Source organism: Rhinolophus sinicus, linkage group LG05 (genome assembly GCF_036562045.2).
Source record: "Rhinolophus sinicus isolate RSC01 linkage group LG05, ASM3656204v1, whole genome shotgun sequence".
Taxonomy (NCBI): Eukaryota; Metazoa; Chordata; class Mammalia; order Chiroptera; family Rhinolophidae; genus Rhinolophus; species Rhinolophus sinicus.
In genome coordinates, this window is record NC_133755.1 from 169,677,995 (window position 1) to 169,698,153 (window position 20,159).

The following is a 20,159-nucleotide window of genomic DNA, read 5'->3' on the forward strand; positions in this document are numbered from 1 at the left end:
ATCCTTCTCCGGGATTTCTCAAATCAATGCACGACATCCACATCTCACCCATTACCCGCTCTTTCCTCCAAATCTAGTCAGTTGGGTATATGTTAACCTACTGAGTATAACTCAAATCCTTCTGCTTTTCTTCATTCTTACTGTCATTAAAGGTCAGGTTGAGAGTACATGGGCCCTTGCAACAGTTTCCAATCTTGGTCTCTTTCAGTCTAGTTTCCACCATGCAGACAGAGTAATTATTCTTTTTTTTTTTTTTTTTTGAATTTTTATTGTTTTATTTTCTTTTTCTTTTTTTTTAAATTTATTGGGGTGACAATTGTTAGTAAAATTACATAGATTTCAGGTGTACAATTCTGTATTACATCATCTATAAATCCCATTGTGTGTTCACCACCCAGAGTCAGTTCTCCTTCCATCACCATATATTTGAAGAGTAATTATTCTAAAATGCATCCGATTATCTTACTCCTAGCTTGAAATATTTGCCTCATTCATTTCAGAAAATGGAATCATCAAAACAGATAAAGTATTTGAAGTGATGCTGGCCACCGACCGCGCCCACTATGCAAAGTGTAACCCTTATATGGACTCCCCACAATCAATAGGTAAGCGTTGGATTTCGGAAAATGTCACATTTTCACTCATTTATTCTATAATTTTTGTAAGTAAAATAGACTGGGACACAGATATTTATCTAATATTACCTTGCTAGTTTGAATTTTATGCCTTTATAAGTTTCATAATCCCAAACATATCCATTTTAATAAAATGATGTTATATGTATATGAAGTATCTTTTCTATTTTTCAAGCAATATAATATATATAAATAATTTTTAAAACAGTTTTTCTTAAAATATACTTTTAATGAAAATGTACAGTTGAAGCTGCGTGCTGAGTTTTCGTTAAGGGCTTTAATGTGGACTAAAGTTGTTTTTCCTATTAGCATCAGTTTTAAAACTCAGTGCTAAAGGAAGTAAGTGTAGTTATTACTGACTTTTCTGCTTCACTTGCCCTGAATGTTTTGACCTGAGCTTGATTTTATAAAGTTCCACATTTAACTCCTTCTCCTGAAGCAGGTTTTGCTGAACTGCTGAGCCTTAGCTGTGGGCGCCTTTGAGGCTCAGAAGTGCCTCAGGATTCATTCGGCCGGCTGCCATGCTTTCTTCTTTTGAAGCACTGTAACAGTCAGCAGAGAAGATCCTGGGGAGCTTCTGAACCCCAAAGGCACCTGCTACCACTGCTCAGTGAAAATTGCTTCAGATGCAGAAGCAGGTAAGTAAATTCTGAGAAAGCAACACTGGAAGAAGAAAAAAAAAATCTAAGAAAAGATTGTGTAAATTTACATCAGGTGATAGTATAAAGAGTCAATTGATGTAGTTTATTAGTCTCTTAGCTACTTTGCTGGTTGCTCTAGTTTTTTTCTTTTTTTTTTTTAATTGCTAGAACTATGAAGCAGTTCTACATATCTAGATTTTACATATCTATTACATATATGGAAGCTTATTTTCTTTTTATAAATCTGAAGAGAAAACAAGTCATTTATCAGCTCAACTTATTTAAATTCTTCCTTTCTTAGCTAACTATACAGGAGAAGAGATCTTTAGAAATAGTGGACTGTTGTATTAGATGAGCACAGTAGCCTTTGCATGATTTCCTAATTTTAACTGCTGCATGACAGAACTCCAAAGTACAAAATAAAAGTTTTAATTTCTTGAGATCATAAAAATGAAAAACATTATGGAAAGTAATTTATGGATGTTAGGAAAGGAATTATATGGAGTCTTTGGTATGTTTTTGCAGCTGAATGTATCAGTAGTTCTCTTCTTTTGTAGGTTTCCAAGCAACAATCAGTGCTCCGCATATGGTAAGTTAACTTTGGTCATTTGGGTACTAATGGATCATATTTTTCCTCTACAATCGTTTTCTTCAGTAAACAAGGTTTAAAGAACGTTTTAAACTTTTAGTTGCATCTATTTTATCACCTGTGGATTATAGCAAATTGATCATGAACATCTTATTCTTAATACATGGTATGTAGAAGGAACTCTTCATGGTAGAAACTCATTAAAGTTTTTGGTGGTTGCCATTGGTATCTAATCATGTACAAAATGGATCTATCAGGTTGTTTAGTGATGACTTAATGAAGGGAGAGAATATTTCAAATAATGGACATTTTATAGAAGTCTCACATTGCATATTCATGTTTTATATGAAAAATTCATTACAGATTGGTCAAATGTGGCCGCTATAAAGCTATATAAGTTTCAGAAGGACCTATTTTAAGTTATCTAGCACTTTTAATCTGTTGGGAATTTTCTTGGGTTTTAAATGTCAGTTATTTGAATGAGTACTCTGTTGGTTTTGGTGAACAAAACAATAGCTTTTCTGATTTCTCTGCAAGTGCTTGAGGTTGGAGAAGCTCTTGTTTAAACTTAGAGCCTTATACTAAAATAAATTCTACACATATATTCATAGTGAACTGATAATTAAACTAGAAGAAAAATATAGGAAGATATTTATAAACATTAAGTTTGTTTGTTTGTTTCAGCTGTACAAAGCAATGTAATAGTTAGACATTTACACCCCTTACAAAGTGATAACCTCCCTGCACCCAGAAATGACTTTAAAACATGACAAAAGACAAAGAAGCCATTAAAACCTGACATATTTTGCAACATACAAATTTGGGATTTCTGCAAAGAAAAAAAGTTATAAACAAAAGTAAAAGAGGAAAAACTGAGTGAAATATTTGTAATACATAAGATGACATAGAGCAAATTTTTATATACTCATATACATATATAACATACATATGTGTACACATGTATCCTGTAAGTTAAGTAAAAGGCCAATAAGCCCAAAAGAAAATGGATAAAGTATAAGAATGATAGTTCATAGAAAAAGAAATACAAATGACATTGGTACTTAAACAAATGAAAAGATGTCATCTTCACTTATGTTTAGTAAATTGCAAATTAACACTACAATGAAGTACCATTTTTCACTTACCAGATTGTCAGAGATAAAAAAGTTTGATACTTTGTTTTGGAAAGGGAAAACTGGTAGTCACATACTTTTTTTGGTGAGAGAGTACATTGATAGTGTTGGAAGGCAATTTGGCAATATTTGTAAAATGTGAAATATACCTCAGACTCTCCAGTTTTATTTCAAGATATCCCATAGTATATTGTACAAGTGCAAAATGACTTAAAAGATACAGTCATTGACATTATCACAGGGAAAAAATAACAATCACTAATAGTCCACTAATATTGGCCTGTAATAAATTATAGTATATCTATACAGTGAAATACTGTGAAACTTTTAAATGAGGAAGCTCTATTAGTACAAATATGGTGAGATCTTTAGGAAACATTAAGTATAAAAGAGAGTGCAGAAGAATAGAGTATTCTTTAATACACAAAAGTCAAAAACGTGCGCATATGTCTTCCTATAGGCATGAAAACTAAAAATGATTTCTTCTAAGGTAGTGAATTAGGTGATTGGAGGAATAGGAGTGGAAATGAGATCTTCTTTTCACTCTATACGCTCCCGCTATATGTTGTCAATTTTTCCCTTTTTTTCAAACCGTGGAATAGGAATGGTTTTTTTAATGTATTACCTATTCCAAGAAATTATTGATTTTAAAAAAAGTTACAGTTTTAAGATCCCTACGAACATTTTGAGCTACTACTTAAAATGAAAGATTTAAATAAAAACATTCATTTAAACCTAAAAGTTATTTTGGAGAATTGGTATGCAACATGTTTGAGAAATTGACTGGAGGTGTATGTTTTTAGATATTTAGGGATATACTGTGTGAATTGTTTTTTTCTCCTGACGTTTTTTGCTGATTGTCCAGTTAATCGCCAAACAAAATATGATAGTAGCTCCATGGCAAAGGATGCATTTTTACAAAACGAAATATAACAGCTTTATTAAGATATAATTCACATACTATAAAATTCATCCATTTACAGTATGCACATCTGTAATTTTTAATCTATTCCAGAGTTGTGCAAACAAAACTACTACCTAATTTCAGAACATTTTCATCACCTCAGAAAGGAACTCTGTACCGATTAGCAGTCTGTTCTCATCCCTCATTCTCCCCAGGTCCAGGCAACTACTAACCTGCTTTTGGTTCTGTGCCCATTCTGGACATTTCACATAAATGGGATTATTACAACATATAGTCTCTTGTGACTGGATTTTTATATTTTGCATAATATTTTCAAGGTTTATCTATGGGGTAACATTCATCAGAATTTAATTTCTTTTTATTGCTGAATAATATTACATTGTATGGATATACCACATTTTGTTTATTCATTTGTCAGTTGATGGGACATTTGGGTTGTTCCCACTTTTTCTTTTGTTCCCACTTTCTAGCTACTATGAATAATGTTACTGTGAACATTAACGTAGGTTTTTATGTGTGCATATATTTTCAGTTCTCTTGGGTATGTACTTGGAATTGCTGGGTCGTGTGGTAATTCTGTGTTTAACATTTTGAGGAACCGCGAGACTGTTTTCCAAGGTGGCTGCACTATTTTACATTCCCACCAGCAATGTATGAGGGTTCCAATTTTTCCATTTCCTTGGTAATACTTGTTACTGTATGTTTTATTTATTTTATCCATCTTTGTAGCTGTAAAGTGGTGTCTCATGGTTTTGCTATGCATTTCCGTAAGGATAATGACACTGAGCATCTTTTCATGTGCTTGTTGACCATTTGTATATCTCCTTTAGAGAAATGTCTGTTCAAATCCCTTTCCATTTCTTAGTTGGGTTATTTGTCTTTTAACTGTTGAAAAGGATGCATTTAAAAAAATTTTATAGTGGTATAATGCACATAGTATACAATTTACCATCTTAACCATATTTTAAGTGTACAGTAACCTTAAGTACATTGACATTTTTGTACAACTAATATCCAGAACTCTTTTCATCTTGTAAAACTAAAACTCTATACCCATTTAAAAATAATACCCCATTTCCTGTTCTGCCCAGCCCTGACATCTACCATTCTATTTTCTTTTTTTAATTAAAGATTATTGGGGTGACAATTGTTAATAAAGTTACATAGGTTTCAGGTTACCATTCTGTTTTCTGTCTCTATGAATTTGATTTTCCCAAGTATCTCGTAAGCGGAATCAGAGTACTTTTTTTTTTTTTTTGAGTATTTCTTTTTTTGTGACTATTTTATTTCAATTAGCATAATGTCCTCAAGGTTTATCCATGATATAGCTTGTATCAGAATTTCTTTCTAAAAAGGATACTGTTTTTTTTTAATTTTAATCTTTATTATTAAAATTTATTGGGCTGACAATGGTCAAGAAAACTACATAGATTTCAAGTGTACGATTCTATAATACATCATCTATATATTGCATTATGTGTTCACCACACAGAATCAGTTCTCCTTCCATCACCATCTATTTCACCCTCTTTATCCTCTTCTACCATCTTCCTCCCCCCTTACCTTCTGGTAACCACTAAACTACTGTCTGTGTCTATGAGTTTTTGTTTGTTTGTCTTGTTCCTTTGTTACCTTCAGTTTTATATGCCACATATGAGTGAAGTTATACGGTTCTCGACTTTTTCTGTCTGACTTATTTCACTTAGCATAATAATCTCAAGATTCATCCATGTTGTTGCAAACGGCAGTATTTCATCTTGTGGCAGAATAGTATTCTATTGTGTATATATACCACATCTTCTTGATCCAGTCATCTATCAAAAGATACTTTGGTTGTTTCCATGTCTTGGCCGCCGTAAATAGCGCTGCAGTGAACATCGGAGTACATATATCTTTTCGAATACATGTTTTCAGATTTTTGGAGGGGTAGATGCACTGGAGAGGAATAGCTGGATCATATGGTAATTTTATTCTTATTTTTTTGAGGAACCTACATACTGTTTTCCATAGTGGCTACACCAGTTTACATTCCCACCCACAGTGTATGAGGGTTCAAAAGGGTGCATTTTTAATCACTTACATTTGCTGAGTAACCTATGTCTCTTAATAAAGGAAACGTGTATGTGTGTACATGTATTAAAGTGGTCACACAATACATCTACACATATGTACACATACACAAACACTAAGCACATGTTGTCCTTTGATGCTTGCTGCACAAGGATGTGAATAGAATAACATAGTGTTAATTATATTATATGGACAAGCAGTTGTGATTTTGTATCATTTATTGCATAGATCTTAGAAGTATTAAAAGAGAAACAGAAAGTGAGGAGCAAAGAGAAATGATATTTATGTTTAAGGAACCTTAAAATCACAGGTTGGAAATAACTACAACCCTGGGATATTTTCCAAAGTCTTAATAAAAATGTGATATATGCAGTGGACACGAGACTAAAAGCAACCTGTTAAAATGGTGTCCTGGTAGCAGTGAGCACACCACACTGAGCATCCAGATATTGATCCTAAATACCATTTCTCACTAAAGAGACTAGAGCTCCTTGAAGTAGTGACTGACTGTTGGAAAGTGGGGAAGTTGTCAGAGGCTCCTGGGGTAATGTTGGAAGGACAGAGGAGCAGGTTTGAAGAGACTGCCAAAGGCTACGTTGGAGACAATTTGAGAATCAAAAAATGATAATGAAGACAATGGATTGTAACACAGTGAATTAAAAAACAAAAATCTATGGGTCCATAGAGATTTAAAAAAAAAAGGAAGACAGGGACAAAATGAAAAACAGAAGAATGCCAATTAATGAATGTGAAAGGAATAATGGAATTTTAAAAATCACTATTTTGTTATCAATGTAATGATTGAATTAGGCAATGATGATCAATTAATCAAAGCTATTAAAAGGAAGGTTGTTAGGAAACAAAAATAACCATGTAGCCTCAAATGATTACATAATACTTGCTAATAACAAAGAAAAATATTCCTCGAAAATACAGTGATCTGGTGGTTAGAGCATGTACTGAGCGGCTGAGCTGGGCAAGTCCAGCAGTGAGGGTGCTGGTGTGACGTCATGGGAAGTGCCCGGCAAGCCCTGGGTGGTGCTCTTGCTGAAAGTCTTTGATCTGGATCTAACCACGAGGAGATTGTCACATCTAGGATATGGGCTGTTACGTAGGACAACCAGACAGGATTCCTTAAAGGAGTCAGTATTCTGAAGAACAGAAAAAAGTGGTAGGTGGAGGAGAGTTGGGGATAGAATGTTCTAGATTGGCAAATGCCGTGCATAAACTTTGAATGGATTGGGGGGACAGCTGTAAAGAACATTTTGGGGACAAAAGAGGGAACTTGCGTATGGTGCATGTGTTGGATGATACTAAATTGATGATTTTGAGTGTGGTAATAATGGTGATGTGGTTACAAAGGAGGATGTCCTAGTGTGTGTGTGTGTGTGTGTGTGTGTGTGTGTGTGTGTGTGTGTGTGTGTTTGGCAGACACATGCTGAAGTATTTAGGAGCAAAGTATGATGTCTGTATTCTGTTTTTAGATGATTTGGTAAAATAGCATTGCACAGTATAAACAATTGGTGACTCTATACGAGGAGAAAACGGTGTTCGTTGTATTTCCAGTTTTTCTGTGGCTTTGCAATTTTTCATAGTTATAAAAATCAACTTTTAAAGAACTGTTAAGTTTTAGATTTAGAGATGAGCATGGGTTATCCAGAAAAATACTATCAATAGTGATAAAAACATGAAAAGAAAGCTAGTAATTGTGATCGAAAGCCTTCACATTTTAAATCTGAATGAGACTTAATAACTTAGTATACCCCTCTTTTTAAAAAAAACAAATCTTATGCCAACATAATACTGAAAAAAAATTCCTGAGTTTCTTTTGGAATTAGATTGGGACAGTATTGCCTATTGATTGGGAATTGGCACCTTAAAGAAGTCTCTTCTAGTCCTTTGATTTCTGGGTTTAGGAAAGTCACGTATTATAGGAGTTACTTCGTCTCTTTGATTACTTCCATTTTCTTATCATGTGTGATACTTGTTGTCTTAGTAATGGAAATTGTTAACTCTCAGGGAATACTGGTCGTTTTAAGACTCTGATGAAAGCCACAGATCTTCATCCCCCCAAAAGTACACAAACTCTCTCCATAGAGACTCCATCCTTTGGGTTAATATTAAGCCTCTTGTCTAAGAACAGCAAGTTTAAATAAAATATCCCCAGCAGTTTCCTTGGTAAAAGTTAGTTAATCCAGTGCATGTCTTAAAAACTCATTAACTAGTACTTTCTTGCTCTACTGGTTGATGTTCTTAATGATGATTCAGATACTATCCCACTGTACCATTTTGAAACACCAAAGAAAGATAAAGTTAGTTTTTTTTTTTAAGATGTGAGTGTGTGTGTGATTTTTTTTGTGTGTGTGTTTTTCTTAAGTATGTTTTTCCAGGACCCGTCAGCTCCAAGTTAAGTAGTTGTTTCAATCTGGTTGTGGAGGGCGCAGCTCACAGTGGCCCGTGTGGGGATCAAACCAGCAACCTTGTTATTAAGAGTACTGCGCTCTAACCAACTGAGCTAACTGGCCACTCTAGGTTCTTGGTTTTGTTTTGTTTTTTAATTAGTTTCAGGTGTACAAAACAATGTACTAGTTAGACATTTACATCCCTCACAAAGTGATAAAAAAAATAATGGTTAGATGTCCCGAAGTAGGTGGCAATGCCTTAACCATGTGTGTGTTGTTAGGCCCGAGGGCCTCTTCCATCCTTGTCAGGGGAGTGCTAACCTTCTCTCCTTTCATACAACACAGTCAGATATGTTTTTAATTTGAAACAATCTCAAGCTTACAGAAAAGTTGCAAGTACAGTACCAAGAACTTTTCTTTACTCCATTTGAGAATAAGTTAGAGAAATGACGCCCCATCACCCTAGCGTACTTTAGGGTGTATTTCCTGCAAACAAGTACAGTCCCCCAAATAACTACAATATAACCATCAAAAGTAGGACATGAACATTGAATCTTCAAACCCCTTTCAGGTTTTTCTGGTTGTCCCTATGAAGTCCTCAATGACAAAGGATCCGGCAGAATCACTCCTCTTTTGGTCTCCTTGAATCTGGAACAGTTCCTCCGCCTTTCTTTGACTTTCATGACCTTGACTCTTTGAAGACTTCAGGCCAGTTGTTTTGTTGATGTCCTTCAGTTGGGGTTGTCTAATTTTTCCTCATGGTTAGATTCAGGTTATGCCATTTTGGTGGGAATATCACAGAAGTGATGCTGGGTTCTCATTAGAATCCCATCAGACAGTGTACAATTTTGATTAGTCCCATTACTAAAGATATGATACTCATTTGATTAAGGTAGTGTCTGTGAGCCTTCTCCACTCTACAGTTACTTTCTTTTTTTTTTTTTTTAATTAAATTTATTGAGGTGACAATTGTTAGTAAAATTACATAGATTTCAGGTGTACAATTCTGTATTACATCATCTATAAATCCCGTTGTGTGTTCATCACCCAGAGTCAGTTCTCCTTCCATCACCATATATTTTATCTCCCTTACCCTCATCTCCCACCCCCCAGCCCCCAACCCCCTTACCCTCTGGCAACCACCAAACCATTGTCTGTGTCTATGAGTTTCTGTTTCTCATTTGTTTGTCTTGTTCTTTTGTTGTTTTGGTTTATATACCACATATCAGTGAAATCACATGGTTCTCTGCTTTTTCTGTCTGACTTGTTTCGCTCAGCATTACACTCTCAAGATCCATCCATGTTGTCACAAATGTTCCTATATCATCTTTTCTTACTGCCGAATAGTATTCCATTGTGTATATATACCACAACTTCTTCATCCATTCATCTATCGAAGGACATTTTGGTTGTTTCCATGTCTTGGCCACTCTACAGTTACTTTCATTGGCATTTGCAATTAATCATTATCTTGTGAGGGGTACTTCGAGATCTTATATATGTCTGTCCCTTATTGTTTGTTTATGTCAGTATATTTTCATGGTTTCCTGTCTTCTTCCTTTTCATATTTCACTTTGTTTTCTGACAGTGAGAAACCTGGTTCCTTTCTTCCTAATATACTTATTTATTTGATCAGCCCCCTGTATGTAGCCAGTTTCCCACTGCTGTCACTGTCCCCCATCCTCCCCATCCTCCCCCTTCTCCCCCATTTATGCTCTAACACCTGGCAGTGATGCACAGAAACCCTCCTCACCTAGCTTGGGTTCGACGCTTGTTTTGGTCCCCTCCCCTTTGTCAGTGTAGATGACCCCCGACCCTGCTTGGGTTCTGACACCTCTGACTGGGCACTGCAGCTACCCTCTCGCCCTCCTGGGTGTGGGCAACTACCTTGTTCAGCCCAGCTTAAGGCTTTACAATAGACCTGCTCCAATAGGGAAGGGATGGGGCAGGATAACAGGAGAAAAGGGACAGGAGGGTGGTAACCAAATGTTTTTTTCCTTTTTACTAACGAAGTCATTTCATTCTCTAACCAAGCAAAAGAGGGAAGCTACTCATAGTTTGAGAGTTGTATACAAGATTTCCTTAGAGAGGGTTTACCAACACTCTAAAACACACTAAATAGAAGTAAAAGATCAATTACTTATAATTTTACATATATTACTTGTTATATATGACTTTGAAGTACCTTAAAGAGTAATAGCAACAGGTCATTGTGCTGCAATGGTTGGATTTTCTTTAATGTAAACATTATACCTTTCATTTTTAAATCCTTTAGAATTGATAAAGTACTTTATTTAATACATCATGACTTTTATTCACAATGATACTTCTGTGGAGAAGGCAGGATTGGAACAACTTTTTTTCTCTCCACGTTAATGTCATGGAAACTGAGGAACAATGAGCTAAAACTAACTGCCAATATCATGGGGCTAATAAATGCAGCAACAGTAGAATCCAGTACTTCTGACATTTAATCCAGAACTCTTTTTTTCATAGTACTAGTGGTTTTCACTCTTCCAATCTCTTTGCAAAAGAATCTATATGATTCTCTTTGCTGAACTGTTTAAAAGCAAGTCCCAAACGTAATATTATTTCACCCTTAAATACTTTAGTGTAAATCTGAAAGACTTTAAAAACACAACAATACTATATCATACCTAACAATGTTCCTTAGTATTATAACTAGTCCATGTTTAAACTTTCCAGGTGTTTCAAAAAATTTTTTTACAGTTGATTTGCTTAAATCGGGATCCAAACAAGGTCTATATATTGCATCTTTCTGTCTTTTTTGTTCTTCCTAGTCTTTTTTAATGTTAACAGTCCCCTTTCTTTTTGCCATTTATTTATTGATAAAACTTATTCATTTGTCCTATAGAATTTCCTGTGTTCGAACTGGGCTTATTGTTTCCTAGTGGTATTTAACTTGTTCATTTTTTTTTTCTTTTTAAGAACAGTCCCTAATGGTTCTTCCTGTTGCATCACATGAGGATGTACATAATGAGCTATACTTTTAGTATTTGGAATAAATAGTCTTTTAAAAGTTTTTGTTACTAAGTTGTGATATACACACAGTAAAGTACACAAATCTCAAGTGTATGGCTTGATGAATGTTTACATGTGTCCATATTTGTAAGCACTACCCAGATCAAGATATAGAGCATTTCCTGTAACCCAGAAGACTCCCTCATGCCATTTCCTAGTCAACCTCTGTCCTCAAGGTAACCAGTATTCTGGCTATTGTCACCTAAATTAGTTTTTCAAATAGAAAGTTTCCAATCTATCCTCAGTTTTGAACATTACCTGTTTCTGATTATTAATTCTTTTTCATTTTAACAGAATTTCAGCCTTATAGAAATGTTGGAAGAATAACATAAATTCCCATATATCTTTTACCTATTATTTCCTAAATGTTACCATTTTACTATATTTGCTTTATCATTTATTATGTCTTTCTCCTTCCTTCTCTCTCCCCTTCCCCACACATATACATATATATGAAATATATATATGTATTGTTTATGAATTTCGGGAGTGATTTCTAGACACAGTGCTCTTCATTGTTAAAAACAGGACATTCTCTTAAATAACCACAGTACAATTATCAAAATCAGGAAATTGACATTAATACAACACTGTTAGCCAATTGTAGATCTTATTTAGATTTTACTGATTGCTCTATTAATGTCCTTTATAGGAAAAGAAAATTGCAGATCAGGAGTATTATTCAATTGTCATGTCTTTTTAAGTCTTCTTTAATCTGGAATAATTTCTGTTTTTTTAATGGTCTTAAAGATTTTTAATGAATACAAGCCAGTTATTTTAAAGAATGTTTCAATTTAGTTTTATCTGCTATTTTCTTATGATTAGGCATGGGTTATGCGTTTTTGTCTGGGATATTCCAGAAGTTATGTATTTTAGCGGATGTTCTATGTCAGGGTGTCCCATTGGTGGTGTTAACGTTAATCAACTGATTAAGATAATGTCACCTAGTTTTCTCCACTGAGAAATTGTTTTTCTGAACTCCACTGTAAAGTTACAGTTTTCTTTTGTGTAATTATTAAGTGTCTTGGATAAACATTTTGAGATTATGTATTTATTCTGTTACTCTTCAAATGATAATCCACTAGCTTTAGCATCCATTTATGATTTTTGCTTGAATCATTTGTTACTGAAATGGTTGCCAAATGGTGATTTTCTGAGTTCATCATTTCATCTATGTTTATTAGTTGGGAACAGTTTCCCTTTATTTTCCATTTATGTATGTATAGATGTATGTACATGTTTACTTATTATCACAGTGGATTCATGGATGTATATTTTTATCAACCAAAATCTGGTACTGAATGTTTTATTGCTGCAGGACCTGATGATTTTTAATAGTGAACATACCAGGCATTTAAGAGCAGCTTTGGAGATAACATTTATTAGTTCTAACTTCATATTTTGGGAAGGCACTGAAATACAAGTTTATAAAATAGATGGAGTAGAGAAGGCTTTTTTTTTTTTGGTTCCAAAGCATAACCAATATGATTTTACTTGATTTATAATTTATTTTACTGTAAATATAAAAATATATATCATTTGGCCTCTCAATTCTACTTTTAGGAATTTATCCTATAGATATATAAGATTATTATAAAATATTTGTATGTTATCTTACAGATCCACCTTTTAAGATTATTTCATCTCTTTTGTTATAGAAAATTGGAGCTAACTTAAATATCTCTCATTAGGGATATTTGTTATTATAACACATTCATACAAGAATATACTCCTCAGCCATAAAAAAGAATGAATAAGCTGTTTAAGTATTGATAAAAAAGGTTCTTCAAGATATAATAAGCGAAAAAAAATGCATATGCATTTGCTTGTGTGTATGTAGAATGGTTATGTTTGGAAAGAATCACAAGAAACTTGTCCTATTGGTTGCCTGTAGGGAATGAAACTGGTTGGAAACGGGGATGGTTGGGACAGGGTTGGGATGGAGACTTTTCACTGTAAATCCTTTTATAGCTTTTGACTTTGAATTAATTAAGTTTTCAAAATTCACACACTGGAGATCAAAAATTACTGAAACATTTCATCTAAATGTAAGAATTTAATCAAACAGTGAGAATTTTCTTATGTAATTGCTGTGTAGGTATAAGTACTATATAATATGTTTTCATTGTCTTGGTAGATGACAATAGTAGAAAAATTGGTATGAAGTTGGCAACTTTATTTATATGCCATGGTATATAGACTTCATTGAGTCTTGAAAAAAAATGAATATATGCTTTGTTTTCTTTTGGCAGCATGCATACGCACTAGAACTTCTATACGATCAATTGCATGAAGGAGCTAAAGCTCTTGATGTGGGATCTGGAAGTGGAATCCTTACTGCTTGTTTTGCACGGATGGTAAGACCTTTATTTTTTGTTTTGACCCCAACAGAAACATAGTATATGATTTGGCTGTTGTTTTTTTCATTAGTAGCTCTTGAAGGTTGGTTTTTTGTTTTGTTTTTTGATTCTATTAAGATAGCAATTAGAATATATATCACTTAGGATTTGTTGTTATTGTTGGAAGTAACAGAACATTCAGTCCAAACTTGCAGGGATAAAGGGAATTTGTTTGGTTGATATAATGGAACCATCTAAAGGTGTATCTGGCTTCTTGTGTTGTTGGATTTAGAACATCAGATATTGTTAATGACAATAGGTTTTTCTGTGGTTCTTGGTTTGGCTTTGCTTTTCTCTGCATGTTGGCTTCATTATCAGACGGGCTGTTATGATCACAAGATGGCAGCCAGTAGCTCCCAAACTACGTTCTTCCAAGTTCTCATCTGGTAGAAAATGCTAGAGAGAGCCTGATTTCTAAACAGGCCTACAGGTTTATCAAGAATGAGGGTAGAAGTTCTTTTACATAAGAAAAGTGCTCTTAGGAAAATGTCTTATTTATTATACTTGTACCACCAGAGGCTTATCTAGTAAATGACTACCAGACTCCAAGTCTGGAGGCCACTCAAGCACCTGGAGAAAAGGTTCATCTGTGTTAGAATAATCAAATCAAGTTGATTTTGAAAAATCTTGTCCTTTGAGGCCAGATTGGAAGGTCCTGATCTAGTAAAACTGGAATTTCTGGATCCAACTTGGACTAGAATCCATTTAATTTACTATAAATGTATAATCAGCAAAACACTGGCATGTAGGTTTTAGGGAGTTTTATCTGATTTTTTTCACTGATGTATCTTAAGCATCTAGAACAGTGCCTGGTACGTAATAAGGGCTTAGATACTTCAATTGTTTCACTTGTCTTTAGAAGTTAAGCCCTCACTACTGTGATGTCAGGTTTTTTTGCTTTTATTTTTAAAGCTTAGAAATGACATTTAATTAGTGACATGTTTGCTATACCACATATTTATGGTTTCAGAAGAAAATTTATTTTTTAAAATCATTAGATTTCTGAGTTATCTTTTACAAAAATATTAATTTAAGTTAATGTCTTTCACACATTTACCATGTGCTTGTCAGTGTTCTAGGTGCTTTTCACATATTCTCTTATTTAATCCTCACGTCATTTATCATCTAGTAAAGGTATGTTCCCTTCTCCTCCGTGTTTTACAGCTGAGGAAACTGATTCATAGAATAACTTGCCAAGTCTATTCTATTGTAAGGAAGTGATATGAAACTTAGATGTGAACCCAGATGAGTCTTTATATGTTAAACTTATTTTACAATTAATAATATTTGTGGCCTTTTTATATTTTTTATGTATTTTATAGTTTCCACATATGGCAGTAGAATCAGGTGTAGAAATCCCTATAATTTTTTTTATGTAACATTTTAATATTTAAAGTCACACTTCTAGATGAAATTTAAATTTAAAAATGATTGCACTGACTACCCATTTAATACTAAGTAGCAGTTAAGTCCTACTTCAGTGTCTTGGATTTAAAAACTAGAAATCAAAGAATGATAGCATTTTTCTTAGTATTACAAGTTTTTAAAATTTATTCTAGCTTCTTAATTACTGAAATACATTCATTGGAGGGTTTTAGTTGAGAAATGGTATTTGGCAAATAATTTATAGTAAACTGAGTAACAATCTAATTGTAGGCTTAAGCTGTGTATTTGTCTTCATTTCTCATTGCAGAATATGACTTTAGGTAAAAAACAGTTTAATAACACTTTAGAAAGATGAATTTAGACCAATAAGCTATTGAATTCTTCCATTTCTAGGTTGGAGCTAGTGGGAAAGTCATAGGAATTGACCACATTAAAGAGCTAGTAGATGACTCAATAAATAATGTCAGAAAGGACGATCCAACACTTTTGTCTTCAGGGAGAGTGCAGCTGGTTGGTGAGTATCCAAAAACTTAAAAAACGTCCTCTCTGGAGAAGTTTTATTTTCAGAAGATCCCCCTGCAAGCTGAATGATACTTAGAGCTAATTACTGCATTTTTAAAGCGTTCACTTTTAAGTACTAAGTGAGAAAAACAGTTATTTGAAAATGTTATGTTATTAATAGTTCTGCCTTAACCATGGATGACATGACTGTTAACTATTTCAGAAAATGCGCATGTTGAGTTCTTTCTTCATTGCTTTTTGAGAATACCAAAGCAATAAGAGTTCATTATAAAAAATTTAAACCGTGCAAAGATGTGTAAGATAAAAAAAGAAAGCCCCTCCTTTTCCCACTTAAGTTTTCTAGACATATAAATATATGTATGAATTACACACAATTGTTTTTAATTGACTTGTACTATACATATTTTGTAGTTTGCTTTTTTCCACTCCGTATACAATGGACATATTTCCGCGTGAGCATATTTTGTATTGTGAAAAATAACCAAAAGAATGTGTAAAACATAAATGTGAAGCTTAAAAACCTTTTTATCACCACACTGATCAAGAAATGGAGCATTATTAGTATGCTGGAAGTCCTCTGCTTGCTTTTTTCTCATCATAAATCTCCTTTCTTCCTAGTGGTAACCAGTATCATTACTTCTGTGTGTTTACTACCTAAATTGCACGTCTGAAAACAATGTTTAATTTAATTTTGAACTTTAGATAAATGGAATCATGCAGTGTCTATTCTCTGATGAATTACTTCATTCAATATTATGTTTGTAAGATTCATCCATCTTTTTGCATGTAGTTCATTTTTATTGCTGTATATCATTCCATTGTAAGAATTATCACCAAAATTTGTTTATTCTACTGTAGATGAGTATTTTGGGCTGTTTGTAATTTGAGGATATCACTGTGCTGCTTATAAACATGTGTTTGTAAGTCCAGATTCATATATGTACTCATCACACAAGCACTCGTTTCTGCAGGTGTGTTATTGTAGGGCCAGAGGGTGACCATAGACGCTACAAAACTTTTTTAATGCAATTGAACCAATTTCCATTCCCATCAGCAATGCAGCGGGGTTCCTATTGCTGCAGATCTCTACCAACACTTGGTATTATTCGATTTGTCTTTTTGTTCACTTAGTGAGTGTGTAACAGTATCTCTTTGTGTTTTAATTTTGTATTTTTCTATTAACCAATGAGGTTGAACACTTTTTCATATATTTGGCCATTTGGATTTCCTCTTTTGTGAAATGGCTGCTCAGATACTGAGTTGTTTATATTTTTCTTTGATGTATAGGACTTCTAGAGACTAGCCCTTTGTCTATTTATGCATATTATAAATCTCTTCTTCACTCTGTGGCATGGCTTTTCACTCTCATATTGGTTCTTTTTTGTTAAATAGAAAGTCTTTTTTTTTATTGAACAAATAATTTTATTCTTTTTTTTTGGAAGTAAGCTGGAAATTTTTAGTAACAGAACAGATTTTTCATCAACGTTAACATCCATTTATAACTCCAAGAAAGTCTTATTTTTAATGTAGCCAGACTTACCAATTTTTCCCAATGCTTTCTGTGTCCTGCTTAAGGCTATTCTGAAGTCATGAAAATAGTCTCTATATTATTTCTTAGAAGATTTACCATTATAGATCTTTACATTTGCTGGTGTTGATTGTTGTATATGTATGAGGTGTAGGGGTCCAAGTATGTATTTTTTCCATTTGAGTATTCAGTTGTTCTACCATATAGTTTATTTAAAAATATATCCTTTCCCTGCTGTAAACCTCCTACGGTTCTTCACACTAGGTAATTCTATCTGAACAGGTTTTTAAAGCATTATTGTTTTTCTTTCAGTGGGAGATGGAAGAATGGGACATGCTGAAGAAGCCCCTTACGATGCTATTCATGTCGGAGCTGCAGCCCCCGTTGTGCCCCAGGCAGTGAGTTAGCTTTTTTCTGTTTGTGTGCTTTATTCAACTAAAACTTGCAAAGATTTATAGAGAAATGACTTCTAGATGATGTTTAAAATAGAATCAGGCTTGTATGTCATGCATTTTAGTTAGTCAGTAGGTAATTTTTTTTTCGTATGCAAATAGTTGTATAAATGACATCAAGATTACTAAACCTCAACTCATGGCTGTCTTATTTGAAGCAGTATTTGATCCAGCAAAGAACTTTTTTGTTTCCCTTGGCCAAGGAGACACATTCAAAGAAATATTACTAAGAGCCATGTCAGAGAGTTTACTGCCCATGTTTCCTTCTGGGGTTTTATGGTTTCGGGCCTTACATTTAAGTCTTTAATTCATTTTGAGTATATTCTTGTATATGGTGTAAGAAAGTGAACTAGTTTCATTTTTTGCATGTATCTGTCCAATTTTCCTAAAATCATTTATTGGAAGAGACTGTCTTTACCCCATTGTATATTCTTGCCACCTTTGTCATAGATTAATTGACCATATAGGTGTGGATTTCTTTCTGGGCTTGCTATTCTGTTCCATTGATCTATGCGTCTGTTTTTATGCCATACCAGGCCTTTTTGATTACTATAGCCTTGTAGTGTATTTTGATGACAGGTTGCATGATACCTCCAACTTTGTTCTTTTTTTTTTCAAGATGGCTGTGGCTGTTTGGGGTCTTTTGTGGTTCTAAATAAATTTTAGGATTATTCTAGTTCTGTGAAAAATGTCATTGGTATTTTGATAGGGATTGCATTGAATCTGTAGGTTGCTTTGGCCATATATGACAAACCCACAGCTAACCTCATACTCAGTGGTGAAAAGCTAAAAGCATTTTCCTTAAGATCAGGAACAAAACAAAGATGTCCACTTATACCACTTTTATTCAACATAGTAATGGAAGTCTTAGCTACAGCAATAGACAAGAAAAAGAACTAAAAGGCATCCAAATTGGAAAGGAAGAAATAAAACTGTCATTATTTGCAGATGACATGATCCTATATATAGAGAATCCTAACAATTTCAACAAAAAACTATTAGAACTGATAAATGAATTTAGTAAAGTAGTAGGATACAAAATTAATACTCAGAAATCGTTTGCGTTTTTATACACCAATAATGAACTATCAGAAAGAGAAATTAAGAAAACAATCCCATTTACAATTGCATCAAAAAAATAAAATACCTAGGAAATAAATTTAGCTCAATATGATTTTAAACATTGTATTAACACTTGGAAGTATTATAGGGGTCTTTATACATCTGATTAAATTTAAAGATAGACACGCTGAAGGGGCTTTCCAGTTTTAAGATTAACAGTAAAGATGTTTATGCCTCCTCTTGGATGTCACCCCAAAACAATTAGAAAAACAAGAAACAGAAACAAAAACTCTATATTCAGTTATCAAAGAGATTATACCTATAATCCTGAACTCCACAGTGTAGGACGATAGAAAGCAAATGGAGTAGTAACTGACCCAGGAGGGTGGAGGAAGTGGAACCAAAGATACTATAGTGGCGAGTATCAATGCAGAAGCAGTTTGCTCTGCAGACCTCTGAAAAGGGTTAGGAATTGGAGGCGTCAGGACCTGGGATATCAGAGATAAAGCCTGGGTCTGAAAAGGGGCGTTGCTGCTTGAAATTCTTTATGAGGAACAATTTAGCCCTAAATCCTAATTAAGAAAATTTCCAAGAACTGAGGACATGATTCTATAGTTTGAAAAGATCTATTGAGTATTCAGTACAATGAATTTTTAAAGAAAGAACCACAATATCATCATGAAATTTCAGAATACTAATATAAACAGAAGATTCTAAAAATTTCCAGAAAAACAAAAAGGATAATCTGTTAAGGATTAGTAATCAGAAAGGCATCAGACTGCAGAATAGCAGCATTAGAAACAGCAAGTCAGGGGAACAAAAAAAAAATCACAATTCTGAACTGAAAATGATTTCCAACCTTGGATTCTGTACCTACACATACCGCCAAATATGTAGAATAAAAATAGTTGTAGATGTACAAATCTCAGCCTCTCTCTTTTAAAATATTTTATGCACTCTTTCACAGAATACTTCTGGAGGAATTGGTTTAATGATAGCAAAAAATGAGGAAAGAGAGAGACAATAGGAAAAAACAAAGATAGGAAGCCACAGGCTCTGGGAAGGTCGGACATCTTGTTCAGGAGAAAGGTGATAAGAATTCCCTGTATTATTGCAAAGAGAAGTCCCAGGATGAAAGACACTCAGCCGGCCTGGGAAGAATAACCAGTCCAGATTTGGAGCAGCAGGAAGAAGGCACTAGAAGAGTGTCTACCAAAAAACACAAAAACACAAAAAAACACTGATTAGATAGGTTTGATTGTGTAAAAATTTCATTGAGCAGCTATTAGCGAGTACAAACATTTAGAAACAGTTACTAAGAAAATTAAGGGAACGAAAAAGAAAAAGCTTCAATTTTGAACTGCAGGGATACA

The 20,159-nt window shown here is 33.9% G+C and overlaps 1 protein-coding gene and 1 non-coding gene across 4 annotated transcripts in view; one reads left to right on the forward strand and one right to left on the reverse strand.

The window, feature by feature from the left end:
* PCMT1 (protein-L-isoaspartate (D-aspartate) O-methyltransferase) overlaps nucleotides 1-20,159 on the forward strand; it is a 45,731-nt gene that overhangs the window by 13,641 nt on the left and 11,931 nt on the right. For all 3 annotated transcript variants that reach the window (XM_019746919.2, XM_019746917.2, XM_019746918.2), the window contains exons 2-6: nucleotides 501-605; nucleotides 1,834-1,865; nucleotides 13,690-13,794; nucleotides 15,616-15,736; nucleotides 17,585-17,670. In XM_019746919.2, the coding sequence (XP_019602478.1) occupies nucleotides 501-605; nucleotides 1,834-1,865; nucleotides 13,690-13,794; nucleotides 15,616-15,736; nucleotides 17,585-17,670 (449 nt within the window). The remainder of the gene's footprint in view (nucleotides 1-500; nucleotides 606-1,833; nucleotides 1,866-13,689; nucleotides 13,795-15,615; nucleotides 15,737-17,584; nucleotides 17,671-20,159) is intronic.
* On the reverse strand, nucleotides 8,614-8,738 carry LOC141571989 (U6atac minor spliceosomal RNA). Its single transcript, XR_012497023.1, has one exon. It is a non-coding gene; the product is annotated as a U6atac minor spliceosomal RNA (small nuclear RNA).